At 42.1% G+C, this 15186-nt stretch overlaps 2 protein-coding genes across 3 annotated transcripts; one reads left to right on the plus strand and one right to left on the minus strand.

Moving 5' to 3' along the window:
* The first annotated feature begins 234 nt into the window (after positions 1 to 234).
* On the plus strand, positions 235 to 4605 carry LOC118471092 (uncharacterized). The gene is made up of 5 exons (XM_035953516.2): positions 235 to 3538; positions 3618 to 3797; positions 3881 to 4053; positions 4151 to 4268; positions 4411 to 4605. Exons 1-5 carry the CDS (start codon positions 1145 to 1147, stop codon positions 4603 to 4605), a joined length of 3060 nt encoding a protein of 1019 aa, XP_035809409.2. The 5' UTR covers positions 235 to 1144.
* Positions 4606 to 4807: 202 nt separating this feature from the next.
* On the minus strand, positions 4808 to 14098 carry LOC111576116 (zinc finger CCCH domain-containing protein 6). 2 transcript variants are annotated; one of them, XM_055018884.1, is made up of 12 exons: positions 13831 to 14098; positions 11215 to 11446; positions 10957 to 11079; positions 10152 to 10377; positions 9869 to 10008; positions 9564 to 9692; positions 9332 to 9448; positions 9115 to 9222; positions 8804 to 9027; positions 8308 to 8723; positions 8011 to 8211; positions 4808 to 7768 (listed from the first exon to the last, which is right to left on the minus strand). In XM_055018884.1, exons 1-12 carry the CDS (start codon positions 13878 to 13880, stop codon positions 6282 to 6284), a joined length of 3453 nt encoding a protein of 1150 aa, XP_054874859.1. In that variant the 5' UTR covers positions 13881 to 14098; the 3' UTR covers positions 4808 to 6281. The 2 variants fall into 2 exon arrangements, with proteins under 2 accessions (XP_054874859.1, XP_054874858.1); XM_055018883.1 differs by having other exon boundaries at positions 13631 to 14098.
* Between the last annotated feature and the right edge of the window lie 1088 nt (positions 14099 to 15186).

The following is a 15186-nucleotide window of genomic DNA, read 5'->3' on the forward strand; positions in this document are numbered from 1 at the left end:
TAAACATATTTCACTAAAATACAAACATTTTCATCCTCATGTGGCACAAGAGGAAAAGTCTGGCGGCCGCTAATGTCAGCATACATGGGTATGATGAATGATCATATCAGAACCAAACCAAATCAGGACCAAAGTGACTGACAGATTACCTTTTTCATGTACTGGTATGCCTAAAAAAGCTCAGAACACTGCAGCAGTAACATCATGACTTTATCTGTCTTCTCTTAGGTTCTGTTGGTGGATGACGATGCTACTGTAAGAAAAATTGTAGCTGCTGCAGATCGGGTTTTGGAGAGCCTGTCTGAGCTGGCCTCCTCCTCAGATATCAAGTCTCTGCTCAGATCTTTCCAAGCATTTTCTGAAGCTCTACTTCTCCTCAACAGTCTCACAGTGGAGAGAGCAAATTCCTTACAGGATCCCAGGCAAGCAAAACAGCTTCTTGACTTCTTGGCGACCCTCAGGAGGTGCATCTCCATGCTGCACACAGCCATGTGCACAACCATCAAACACCCCACTAGTGAGCAGGCCCAAGCAGCCAAAAGGTACATTCTGGAAAAAGTGCAGAGCAGCGTAGGAGACATTGCTGCAACTCTAAAGAGTGACTGCCACAGAGGACAACTGGGACCATGTGGGTATTATACCATGAGGCGCAATAGCATTTTGCAACTACTTACTGGCTGTTCCACCTCCTCAATCCAAGAGAGCGGATTTGACAGTTTGGTCCGAGATCTTGTGTTCCATTGTATGGTCGTAGCAAACTCTTCTCGAAGAGAGTTTCAGCAAAGACTGGTGAGCCACTGTCGTCATATCCTGCAGTTCTGGTCTGACATAAAAATGATTTTAAAGTCCTCAAAGGAACCTAATGAACACGAACAAAGCTTGGAGAACACCTGTACCTTGCTGGTCCAGCAAATACAAATGCTTGACAAAGCCTTGATGACTAATATTCTTTATCAAGTCTTAGACACATTTATTGAAGCATTTTCTACAGTTGATGAACTTTTAAGTGTGACAAGACAGATCTTGGTTGCAGATTCATCTACACAGGTGGACCTGAACTTTATCCAGCCAGTAGTTGAGGATTTCATAGCTTCCACTGACAGAATAATCCAAATGGCAAATTTTATCTCAGCTGTAGCTGTTGATGCAAAGAGTTTGGAAAATGTGGAGAACTCACGAGTGTGCCTCACAAGACTCAGAGATCGAATTGCACCACTTTCACTGGACTTGGCAGATAATTCAGAGCAAACAGGTTCAGAAGCTTCACGAAGTGTGTCAGAAATGGGAGGAGGAGACTAGTCAGCTTCAGGATGCTCTCAGTGACGTAATGGATGTGAGGGAATTCACTAGTATTGCTATTGATGAGATGATCAATGGCCGCCATGGATGTGATGCAGCATACAGAGAGCAGAGTTATGAAATGTTTAAGGAACATACAACAAATCTAATTTATCATATGAAGCTGACGATTAACTCAGTAAGGAGGCGCTTGGACAGAAGTGATAACCCCATCTACAGGAATGGACTCCTGGTCCTGCTGAAACAAGTTCAGTCATCTCAAACCAATGTGGCTGAGTCAATCAAAGACATGCTTTTTGGTTCCAGTCTGAATGTGGAGGTATATTCTATGTTTTCAGACAATGTTTCCATAGTTATTCAGCATTTTAAGGTGCTTAGAGAGGGACTGGATGGCCAACAGCATCCACATCTCCTGAGCCCGCTGCGAGAAGGGGCACGCCAGAAAGAAATCTCACAGTCATCTTTACCAGTCAAAGACACCTGTGAACTTAACCTGGATCATATGTTAAGAGGCTCTGATTCTCTTGTTTTTGATGTTATGGAAAGAGATTATCAAGCTGAACATGAGGAGGAGCTCTCAGATGAGGAAACCATAGAAGCGGAACTGGCTCATAAACATGACAGCGATGATTTAAAGATCCCAGCTGTCTCTGATGAGCCTAAACTGATCCACAAGGCTCTTGAATTTGACCTTTTACCCCTTTTGTATGAAGTTGTGACTGTGACTAAAGGGAAAGACGTGACAGCGCTCAACCAGATCTGCACTGGTGTTCTTGAGTTGTCAAACTGTTACGCCCAAGCTACGAAAGAAGCCTTGGCTATTGTTGATGCGGTTGATTGTCAGACGTTGGAAAGCTTTAGAGCAGAGCTGGTGTCATTGACCCCGCTGCTCGTCCAGACAGCTCAAGAGACAGCGATGAGCTCAGCGATGAGCACAGAGAGCATCTACAAACACAGCACGCAATTTTCTGACCTTATTAACAACATCCGCAAGGTTTTACTGCCCGTGGCTGGAACTTGGTATCATGCCATTTACACTGAGCTGCAAGGGAATCTGCGAACTCTGGCAGCCAGTGTTACACAGCAACTAAATGAAGTGATGACTTTATGTGCTGACGTGGTCCAGCTGTTGATGTCATCTGATTTAACCTTACAAATTGAAGGTCAAGAAACATTCAGCGTTTTACACAGCAAGCTGAACAAAGCCCAGAACCACACAAGGTATCTTGTAGAGTTTTCCACCTCAGGAGAAGGGTACATTGATCAGCTTGAGGGGCTTTGTATCCTCTGGGGTCTCTCTGTTCAGATTTTAATAAATTCTTTGGACAAGATTTTAGGAACATCGACTGCGATGAGCCAGCTGAATCCTCAGAAACAGCTGTCAATGTTGTCTGAGAACTCACTTAGAATCCAAGAGGCCACAAGGCTCACCAGCCTGAACTGCAAAAGTGCTTACAGAGCAAAACAGTTAACAGGATACCAGGATGAACTGAAAATACTGACTGACGCCTATCTTAAAGCTGCACAGGAACTCGACATAATGCCAAGTGTGATGCAACTTGCAAAATCGGAATTCTTTCGGAGACAGCTTTTGATTAAAATTAGAGTGCTATCTGGTCATTTAAGCAAACAAAATAAGGATTATGACACATTATTTCAAAAAATTGTCAGCATTGCCTACAGTGCTGCAGAACACTTCAGAGAAAACAATGGGGAAGAAAATACAGAGCAAGAATTTGAAATCACAGCACAGAAACTTGTTGAAAACATAAAATCTGCAACCAGAAGAGTTGAGGACTGCTTAAACTACATCCGTGACCCACACGTTCGTTCCAATCTGAGGTCTATCAATGACCATTTGTCTTTTCAGATCTCAGATATAGTCAGCAGGGCAAGGCTCATGGTAGAGACTCACTACATTTGTGACACTCTCTGCCTGCATGTGCAGATACAGTGCTGGTCAGCAAAAGCTCACTATGTGGTGGAGGAGATCAGGAAGCAAGATGGGATTCATCAAGAAGCTAAAGAGCACATCCAGACTGGGCTTCAGGGCAGAACACCTGAAGATACCAACAAAGTATTAACTACAATCCCATCTAAAGTCAAAGAAGTGGAATTTCCCTCTGACACGACAATGTCATCCTGGCAGAAAGGCAATACAGAAAGTATAGATGCTGCCGAAAGTAATTTAAACATGGCAGCTGTGGCAAAATATGTACCTGGGAATCTGGAAAAAGATGTAGGTTTCTCCTGATTGACAAGATTTTATAGTCCAGGCATTCCATTGTGTCAAAATAAAGCATGCTCTTCTTCTGAAGGATTTTCCTGGGTCCCATATATACAAAGAGGCTTCTTCACTGACCTACACATCCCTTTTTCTGAAACAAGAAAGTGACAGCTGGGACCCTAAGGACAACAGAATCGTCCAGGTGACCAGGAAGATGGCTGACACAATATGCTACATGACTCAGTATTTGAAGAAGAAAGGCCCAATACCGGTAATGACTACCAGAGGTCACTATGTTTTCTTGACCTTGAAATTTTCAAGCTCATTCATCCATAATCATTATTTTTTTGGCAGAATAAAGACGCATTTGTCAGCGCAGCCAAAGATGTGATCTCCAACTGCCAGTCAGTCACTCAGTTTATCAGAGTCATTGCCAACCACAGCCTTGATAAACAGTGTACGGTTGAACTCTCACTCATTGTTGAGCAGATTCTCACCATCACCAGTCAGCTCAACATCATCTCCAGGTCAGGAGAGTTTAAACTTTAATCACACTGAAAACTAAGATAGGAGGAAAAAACAATAAATAAAACTAATGAGTTAATTTACTTACTGTTTATGTAGTGTCCATGCTGTAACCCCTGGGTGCAAATCATCTGATGAGATCCTGGTGAAGAATGCACAAAATCTCCTCCAGACGGTCCTGCGTGGGGTCCATGCAGCAGAAACAGCCTGCATTACGGTAAATCGAACACAACACAGATACAAATGTGTAACAATTTCGGATATTACCATTCCACAACAGAAATAAAAGATATAGCTACAAATATCTACATATCATGCGACATCCTGTGAAGTCCTGTACAATTCCACTCTTGTCCCAGGGTCTGAAGCAGCCTGAGCCAAACTCAGATGGTGCAGAGGCCACAGCTTTGTGTTTCCAGTGGAAGAGAAACCTGGAAATCCATCGCGCCCAGCAGACTTCTAACCCAGACACAGATGAGCTGGGTTTGAGGAAGACATCATCGCACCCTTTAGCGCCCAGTCTAGCCCCTCATGTACAAGACACCTACAAGTGACCTCTATTGCCTTAAAAACAGATTTACTAATGTGTCTCATGAAACAGATGCTACACTGATTGTTTTCATGACAGTAACATTTTCTTTTAAGATTGTCTGACTCAAAGACACATTAGCGGTGTGGATGCTATTAAACGTGCATTATTAGGGCTGATCTTAGATACAATATTAGACTACTTCACACTAAAATGAGGCATTGCTGTTGCCGTTTCATCTCTTTATTTTAGATATTTATAATAAAATCACCAAAAAATGATGGGCATATGTGTTGTTAAAATACCACACAGTATTATTACAACCATAACCACCGTACTGACATGAAAAAAATAAAGCATTATACAGTCGAACACTCAAAAACACACCGTACATGTGGTACAAAATAAGCATTTACAATGTGTATTATGAAAACAATAAAAAAGTAAATAGCTTAGTTTCAGTCAAACAAGAGTAGCTCACAATACAAACACAGAACCATCACCAAAAGCAAACTGCCGAGTGTTATGTCTACAACATTCACCCTTTGTAGCACACAGAACCCCCTAGAAGTTCAATCAACAAAATTCAACAGTAAAAACAGTCATAAAGGTCACGTTTGTATCGCATATACATACACCTGCAACATCCTCAAAATAGTATGTCTTCCTCTCAGTATAATACACTTGAAAACTTTCTTTCCTGATCTCTTGTACTGATTATCTAGTTTTGGAAGTGTTTTAAAAGTGAAAAGACAGTTTATCCGCTACTTACAAGCTCATCAGAGTGTGTTGAGGCATGGCAATGATAAATCTAATTAAATGATTAATTTTAATTTTCCCAATTTGGTAGACAGGCTTACAAGAGTGATTCCCTCAAAGTATTTAGGCCACTTAATACAAAAAAAAGTGAAGACAGGAACCGTGTCAAATACTGCAACAATTTCAATACGACAGCTTAAGTGTAAGGAGTTTAAAAACTGTGAAAGTGAACAGTAATCAATCACTGCTTCAGGATTTTAGTCAAGGAACTGATGAGCAATCTGCTGTATCCCAGTATCAGTTTGTAATACAGTGCGTATGTGTTACATACAGTAAAAAGGCTCTGCAGGGATTCTGTTTTGATTATCGGACCAGATCATATCAGCAGCTGACAAACTCCCATCAGATATGTGGTAAAAAGTGAAAATGTTCAAGAAAGTTTCTCATCATAAAGGTCAGCGTAAACATATAGATCTCATAATATAAAAGAGTTTCAAGATAAATATGTGAATACAAAAATCCTCAAAACAATTTGTTGACTGATTATTTAGCATCATCTCTCTGCATGTAGAGTGAATGGATGATATTTTCTACAGGATGGAATGCCTGGAACGAAATCAGTTTATGGGCCAGTCCTTCGTAAAATCTTGGCGAGTTAACATAATTTCTTTTTTTCTGATTGTTTAGAACGTATGTGAAAGTTACACAATAATAAAAGAACATACGCACATTCAAAACGCACATTTCAGCATTAATATGTTAAACAAAAACTGGACTCTGTGTCTGTGCACATGCCCAGCATCATCTCCATACTGACAAATGTGAGGTGTAGTATTTCATCTATACAGGATTATGTACAGAAATAAATAGATTCTTGTAAAGCTAAATAAAGATTAATAGACATGTCTCATCAGTATACAAATCTTTTCCACAGTAGAGTGTTTACTGACAGAAAGGGGAAGCAGTGGGATCAAAAGTCTTGAACACGTCTTTCAGTGTCCTGTCGTCGGCCTCCTCTTCTGGAACCTCCTGTTTTGGTTCTTCCTCCATAGCTGCCTCCTCCTCCTCCTTGTGCTCCTGCTCCTTGTTTTCCTCAAGCTCTTCTTGTGCTCCCATAGAACCCTGTCCTCCTAGTTTAGCCTGCCTGGGTTCAGTGTACTGGGGTCGGATGAGCCCAGCCAGTGCCTGGATGGGGAGATTATGAACTGCAGGGGGTTTGACAGGTGAGGCGGGAGGCACTGTGGGAGAAGGAGCTGGAGTCGGATCCGAGGCAACGTCTGGGCTTTTAATCTCTTCGAAAGAGCCAGTTCGTTGGCTTGGTGAGAGTGATGGTACAAGAGTGCTGTCCTTTTTAGCAGGCTGTTTCAGAATCCCTGCCTTTTTAGGAGGCTCCACCTGCTCCTTCTGAGCCTGCTCGGTCTGAGCACGAGGATCGTACAGGCTGATGCCCCCGAGGATTGTAGTGGGACTCTCCAGCCCTCCACCAGAGGAAGCCAGTCGAGGGGCATACGGTGGCAGCTTCTCAGGCTCTGGCTTGGCTCGGGCAGCATGAGGAGAGGAGCTGGCACTGGCCTTCTGCAGTCTGGGGTCCACAAGACCAACCCCAGAGGAGGGCTCTTTCTGACCCAGTAGCTTGGAGTCCAGACTTCCTGTACGCTTTAGTCTGGGGTCCACAGACTTCTGCTGGCGTGGATCTACGGGTCTCTCAGTGGAGGATCGGGACTCTAGAGACCCACTCGGCAATCGACTCATACGCTCCTTCAAACGTGCAGCTGTTAGTCTGGGGTCAGATGGTGGAGGGCTGGAGACTGGGGGAAGGTCGGGCAGGTTCGTTCGGTTCATCTGAGCATCAGCAATTAGTGGGGGAAGGGGCAAGTTGATGGAGTGTTCCTGTTTGGGCACAAGGGAAGGGATGAGATCCTCGGGGGCCCACACCACTGTGTGTGCAAAGGCAGGCCGCTGCAGCAGAATGTCAACCCGAATGTGACTAAACTGCTTTAACTGGCATCGAGGGTCCCGCAGCACCACACTGGGACTGGCATCTAGAGGGATAAGAACAGCTCTGTCCCTAAGTTCCCGCTCTCCTTCATCATCATCCTCTCCTGTAGGAGGCTTTTGAGTAACAGGATGGCTCTGCTGGCGATAGGAACTGGGCTCCATCGGTCTCATCTTCCTGGGGTCTCTGGAGAAGCGTGGATCTGTAGCTCCGTCTGACTCCTTTTTCATATCTGGGGGTCGCTGTCTAGGGTCGGCCTTCATGCGTGGGTCCTTTCCAAGCCAAGGGTCGCCAAGCCCCGGAGCCACTGAAACACCCTGTAGGGTTTTGGACTGAGACTGCTGCATCTCATTCTGCTTCTTTAGAGTTTTAAGGATGGAGGAAACGCAGCTCCCGTCCTCCTCGTCACTTGAGTACCAGTTTGTAGTTTCATCTGAAAAGAAAGATTAAATCAAATTTCAATATTTGTTCTCTCAGAGCCCTGTTGTAAATTATCCGTGTATCAACACTTTGTCACCCTTGTGGCTTGTTTCAATAACAAGTTTACTGAAGGTTTTGGATAATTTCCCTTGGTAATACAAGTGTTTTTACTTCAGTCCATGCTTTGGGATTTATCAGGTTTTTATTTAATCCTAATTAATTCAGCAAAGCTGCTTCTTGTCCCTGGACACTTGCCTCTGTTTGTATTATTATCATCCTGGACATCTGCTCTCTGTGGTTCACTCCCCTGAGGATGTGACTCCTGTTGTTGTTGCTGCTGCTGCTGTGTCAGGTGTAACAGGATGGCTTTCTGCACTGCTGGTGGTAGAGACTGTAACTGTGACTCTGCCCCCATCTGCTGCTGGAGGTTCTGTATGAAGGCCACACTAGGGTCCACTGCATTGAAAATAAAAAATACACACAATTTTGCAATTGTAGTAATAATTAAAAGGTAATTAATACATAGGGTAACCATACTAGAATATCACTCACCTTGTTGGCCACTGGCTGGCTGGTTTCGGAGGAAGTTGCTTAAAAACTCAACCGGGTTCTGACCCATCGATGGAAAAGGAAAGAGACCCTGCAGCATCTGTAGATCAGGTACAGGGGGGAATGGAGGCCTCTGCATATTCATCTGGGGGTTGATATTGGGTTGGTTTCCAAAGAAGGGTGGAGGCTGACCAGAGGGGATTGGTGGCTGCATTGGAAACCCCTGTGGTGGGTGCTGTCCTGGGGGGCTCTGTGGCATAGGTGGTCCAGTGGGGTGACCCATGGGACCAGGTGATCCAGGAGGGGGAATAGGAGGAGCAGAAGAACCTGAAGGCACCATACCTCCACTCTGTGTTTCATCTGAGCCTCCACTAAATTGATTGGTGCCATCACCTTGATTCTGGATGTAATTGGATCCACTGAAAAGAAAAGAGTATCATTAGTTTGAGGAAAAGATCTAAGCAACCTTTACAGTTTGATCAAAAATTATTATGGTTACCTCAGACCAATTTTTTGTGCCAAGTCTACAGTAGGTTGAACCTTGATTTCAAACAGGGAGGGGATCTTCTTCCCTGCCTGGCCATCTGTAGGACTGGTCTGACCAGGAGTTGGCAGCAAACCCACCCCAGGAGGAGGCTTTGGGAGTGGGGCAATACCCTGCTTTCTCAGATCCTCCAGCTCTAACTCATCCTCACGGGCGTTCTCCTCTTCAGTGTTAATTATCTGATGAATGTATCAGAAAGAAGAAATAAGACCGCTATTGACCATCGGAGCTCAGAAGGTTTAAAATCAAATCACTTTTTCTTTTACCTTATCGAGCAACTCTTTGGTTACATCAGTCAGAGCCTCATGAGAGAATTTACAGTTGTCCCCTTGATAACATTTGGCTCCTGTGTGAAAGAACTTGCAAGGGTACTCATGTGCAATCACAGGTTAAGGAAAAGTACTAATTAAAAAGTACAGTGGGTTTTCAGTTAATTATACAATGCAATTGAACAAGTGTAATTAATATCACTTCGTGAAGGATATTGTGCATATAAATGCAATTATCTCCTTTGCTGCAGTATCCTTGAAGGTAAAATTTGCAAAGCTCTTTCTTCTTATCTGGTACAACAAGCTCATGTTCAAACTTGCACTGTTCCCCCTGTATGAAAAAGAAATTTTGTTAATTCCTCATTAACTTGGAAACATCTTAATTTTTCTTCTTTATATTAGTATAAAAAGGCTTCATTATAAAATGACTATTAACGATACAATACCTTGATGCATCGACCCTCCAGGAAATACTTGCAGATGTATCTACCGTTGTGTTCAACCGTATGCTGATTAATAAACTCCTTGCTCATAATTGGTCGTTTCTTCTGAAAACCAGAGGAATTTTTTCCCTCCTGTCACACAAAAAAAAAAACAACAAATAAGTTTTTGTGCATGGATGAAGGACAGACAAATTGTGAAATGTTTCGTCTGTCAAAGCAGAAAAGGTGCAGTCCATTTACAATAAATAGTGACGCAAAATAAAATACAAATACAGCACATCTTGCTGTATTTTCAGGGGTGTACTTACCGGTCCCATGTCCTCCATGCCGTGGTCTCCTCGCCCTCTTCCACGTCCTCCCCAGGGTTTGCCCTTCAGCTTCTTGTTCTTGTTAAGCATCCCACGTCCTCTGCCTGGTCCACTCCCTCTGCCTCTTCCCCTCTGCCCAACTGAAAATGATATTTTAAAAGAAGTGATCAAACAATGCTTGTCCGTACAGATGCATAACACACCAATGTGTTATCACTGTTTACTGCAAACCTTCCAATCACATAACATAATAAAGTACTCCAAGAATTACACTACTACATACACTGTTGTTGCTTCATCCCCCTCATGATGCCTCTGTTCATGTGGTCTTTAGCATGGCGCCCCTTTCCCTGATCTTTTGAATGCTGATACTCGGACATGTCATCGTCATAATCATCCTCCTCTTCATCGTAGTCATACTTGTCATCGCTGTAGTCACTGTATTTGTCAAAATCACTGCTCTTGTGCGGTGAGGACTTCAGTGTGTTGCCATGGCCTGCCTTTGAATGCTGAGAGTCAAACCAGAGAGAGAATAATGTCACACAATAATGCTTATATTAATATTAGCTGTAGACTTATAGCACTCTTGTTTTTAAGCCACAAATTTTGAATGTGACCGTCACCATCTTGCTCCATTAAAACAAGACGGAATGAGAGAGTGGTGGATCTGACTGGAGAATCTCAGGACACTATGCATGGTGATACAGTGACGACCTGTCAATCACAAGGTAGCACTTCCCTAAAACATACTATCTTTTATCATCCATGCTACTTTAAATAGGACCAGAATTTACTAAATGAGCATTTTGTTGTAATCAAGAAGTCTTGAAAGTACTTATTGAGACCATAAGCTCAATTGAAAAATATTTACAGAAGTAGCAAATCACAGGAGAAGTAGGGTCATTTTCTAACACATCTCTGTACACATTTTTTGTAACCAGAGGTGTCGTCCCCTGCTGGCTGTTGGAGAGAATGCAGGTCAAAGGCATTTCTATGTTACCTGTACTTTTCAGATCCAGAGGCTATGACCATCTTTTATCAGAGTCTATACTATTAACATGGCAGCATACCAGCTGTGTTGAACTCACCTGAGAGGACTGGCCATCAGACTCGCGACTAGATCCGTGGCCCCTTCTGTTTTTGGGCCTCTCTGGTCGATCGTAGTCAGAGTCATAACTGTCAGAGCTGGAGCTGCTGGAAGGAGAGTGATGCTGAAGGGAGGGCAAAAAGAACAAAGGAAAACACAACATTAAAGTGAATTTTAAATGAGTCTACGTAGTTCACATTCATGCTCTAATTGCAACAGCAGTAAGAGACATGTTATCACAAGTCTGACAGTGTCTTACTTTCTGTCTGTCACGTCTCCTCCTTTTCGACCTCCTCTTCTCTCTGGTCTTCTTATATCTTTTCCTGGAGTGTCTGTGACTCTTCTCTTCTTTGTCTTTACTTTTATCTTTTTCTTTCGCCCTTTCCTTCTCTTTCTCTTTTTCTTCAGTGACCTCTGTAGCCTCTTTGTTCTCCTCTTCAATTCCAATCCCTTCGTCATCAATTTCCCCATCTTCCAATTCACCATCCTCTCTGAAAAGAGGAAAACAGTCATTTAACAGGTGTACATTCTGTATTTTGCCAGCTTCAGATATACCTAAAATGTAAAAAATCTGATGAGCTCATGAACAGTTCAATAAAATATTCAAACTATAGCAAAACAATAAGTAGTCTTTTCCCTTTATTTGGAATAACCAACTATCATATCAGACCATTTCCATTAGAGCCTAACCCTTTCCTGCACTAAAAAAATATGTCAATAATAGCTTCAGTTTCTTATGAGCCAGTGTATAGTGATTTTATGAAAACCAAAAGAAATTCATCCTCGTGTAAAGTATAATTTATGAAAACCTCTGACTTCTAGAAGCAAGGTAAGTCAGTTACTTTGTGTAAAGACAGCCTGGAATCACAGATAAATAAAGTCTGATTTAGGCAACACAGGTATTTCTCAGTCAAAATTTTTATGACAAAGGACCTCCATTACTATAACGTAAATGTTATATATTGATTAAATAATACAAGTCTTGGTGGAATTCTAACAAAAGTATTCCTGCTCCCAAAATATCCACATATTAAGATAGCTTTGTATCCAGAGCAAGACACCTCAATACAGTGAAGTTAATGTTCACAGACAATGCCTATGACTTTTATAATCAAGGAGCGTCCCTTCTATTTGTTTGCTGCTACTGGAACATATGTCCAGGGTAGTATTTCACATTAATGTAGCTCTTATAACCAGTTGTGTTTCAGACAGGGATGGTAAGGGCAGTTTTTTTGTAACACTAAAGCTGGGAAATTAAAATCCAGTTTTTCCAACTCTTGGTCCAAATTCATAATCATGCCTACATTTAAAACTAAAACAACACACACTGCATTGTTGTAGATGACCAATACAGAGTATTTTATATGAAAATATGTCGTGCAAATTTTTATTCTAAAGCAAATAGTCCATGTGAAACTATTCCCTACTAACACATGCCACATGTATAAATTACCATGTCAGTGCTGATATTATTCTCATAGCGTGTACTGTCAGCTGCTTTCAAAATACAGTGCAGGTAGGAATGTGAAACAAAAACACCATGAAATGCTAAAATATGTCCACCCCACTAATCTGGGTCATTTCTCACAGACACTGGCTGCTTCTTCCTCTCACAACAGTGCAGATCAGGCTTCAAACTGAGATTCATCCACATCCAGAGCAACCACAATATTCAAAATCTGCATTTAGTCCAGTTAAGGCAAAAGAGATCTCATAATTCAACATGAAATACCCACCAATTTAAATGACTCGTGTTTTGTGGGGGAAATAGCAAAAAACTACTCTCTTATTCCACATTTGTCTGGAACCAAACACCAAACACAAGATCGAATGAAGAATACTAGCATAATGTTAGTTAATCATGAGGACAGTATCCAAATATCTCACATTTATATATTTGTAGAAAAGTGTACTTTTCTAGCACAAAGTGTAATCACATTACAATCCTGAGCACCTCAATTACACCTTAAGTCCACATTGGAAATGTGCATGATCATTTTAAAAACTTAAAGCAGTGGTTTAAGTCTTTAAGAAGTACTAGCTGCCTAGACTGATGCTTTCCCCCCCAAAACAAACCCTACACCAGCTGGTTCTGGTCCAGTCACATCACCTGCCACAGTTTTTGATAGAAAACCACAGCAAATTCTTTGCCCTCTGTGTGCACATGGTCTGACAGCCATGTTAAGATTACACAGAAATCACAAGGACACAGGCATGGCCTACAACCAGCAGAAAGCACATAATGCCAACCCTGCATGAACCCAGTCTCAGCAGTACTGCCAGGAGCCCGGCAGGGGGAGAACAGTCCGAGGATGGGCGTGGCATTTACATTATAATCATTTGCATAGTCTCCTGCAGATGGCAATAATGAAGCCATGAATCCCCGTAGCACAACAACAGAACGATGAGGTCAGCTACCTTGCATGGAAATGATCATGAATGCTCGACGCGGTGATGTGATACCAAGGCTGTCTGAACAGCGTTATTCAATTGCACCAAAGACGCATGCAAAAAAAAAATCAAATAAAGAATAGAGATGTTTAGGGGGGGGAAATGTCTCTATACCCTGCAATTCATGGTTAAAAGAGAACACAGTAGCACACGAAGCATGTAGACCCACAGCACTGAAACGCACAGATGAGCGTATTAAGAATTGCATAAGAATGTTACTCGACCTTTCATCCCCTGCAAGCTCAGAGTCTGTCATGTTTTTGTCAAGAACAGGGGCTGGGGGACTGGAAACAAGGCTCACAGAAGCCATTGGAAAACGGATCTGCCTCCCTTCTCTCCGGTACCAGAGTGAGTTAACACAGTCACTCAAGGAGACGTTGGTTTGTGAGAGATGCTGGAAGATTTCAGACTGAAAAAAACTCACGGTGTTACATGTCTCGACAGAGACAGTAAACAGACACTCTCCTCTTTCATATCAATGACGTTTTAACTCTGTGAGCACAGCTCGATACCCCGCTTTGCTAATGTCCCGTCGGTTGACAGCTGCCATGGTGAAATAGAGGAGACGGAGGGAGAAACAGACAGAAATGTAACCATGTTCGTTGGTTTCAGCATCTTCATAGGCTTTCTCGACAGGGGCATCATCTCAAAATGGCTTCTGAGTTCTGCAGCACATTCCTCGGTAATATATTCTCCACGTATTTATACTTCTGTCGGGATCTATCTAACTTGAAGACAGCGAACCCTGCTGTATGATTGGTACGACGTCACGAGGGTGAAAAGAGCTGCGATTCTCATTGGTTCACAGCAGTGTCAGTCATTTTGTGCAACAAAGAAGCGCATATGGGTCGTTCCATATAAAATCAACCAAATCTGAGAAAAGTTCCCACCTGACCTCCTCAGAACCAAATGTACAATACCTTTAGTATATTTAATGAAGCCATGCAAACTTCTGCCTGAACACTATGAGCACTTTCAGAATTACAGACTCTTTTTTGTATTACTTTTCCCTAACTTTATAATTACAGGAAGTAGACGCGTGGAATTTTCAGGAATGAAAAACAAATCTGAGTACTGTATAAAGAAACGTAATAATTTTTGCATCCACTTAACATTCTGAAGTCCAATTTTTGTTCAGAATGTTTTTTGCTATAAGTATTAATATCATGGAATATACCATAGTTTCAATGACAAAACCTACCAGTTGAGTGTCTGTGACAGTAATAGAGACGAGCACTGGCCCTTTGGATGTGTTATCTGTTATCTGATAATTCACAAGAAAAAATTCAAACAGTCAAAGGTCATAACAACATGTGGGATAGGTGGTTGGTCAAAACAGGTCACAGCATATGATGGGTCTCAGTTTTCCCTACATTTTGATACCAGGCTCATCTTCTAGCCACCATTCCTTCTGTGTCAAAATATTTAATATTTTTCTTTAATTTTCTAATGTAGACATATTTTGACACTGCACAATCATTTTCCTTCCCCCACAGAAATGACAAGCGCTGGATGCCAAGATTACACATCATCACCTTTGGTTACAATCTGCCAATGGAAACAGACCGACAGAATAAACTGACAGAAGAAAAACTTAAAACACGAACAGAATAGAAACTGAAACACTCTGAAACAAGCACTGCATGCTCCAAGCTTGTCTGATTAGAATGATTTGTCCAACTGATACATGTCAACAACAAATACTGTTTCTCCATGTCACGGCCATAAGCTACATGTGAGTGTTAAAACATGACTGTATTAGAAAATTATTTTATTAATT

The sequence above is a fragment of the Amphiprion ocellaris genome, chromosome 16, assembly GCF_022539595.1.
Source record: "Amphiprion ocellaris isolate individual 3 ecotype Okinawa chromosome 16, ASM2253959v1, whole genome shotgun sequence".
NCBI classification, from domain to species: Eukaryota; Metazoa; Chordata; class Actinopteri; family Pomacentridae; genus Amphiprion; species Amphiprion ocellaris.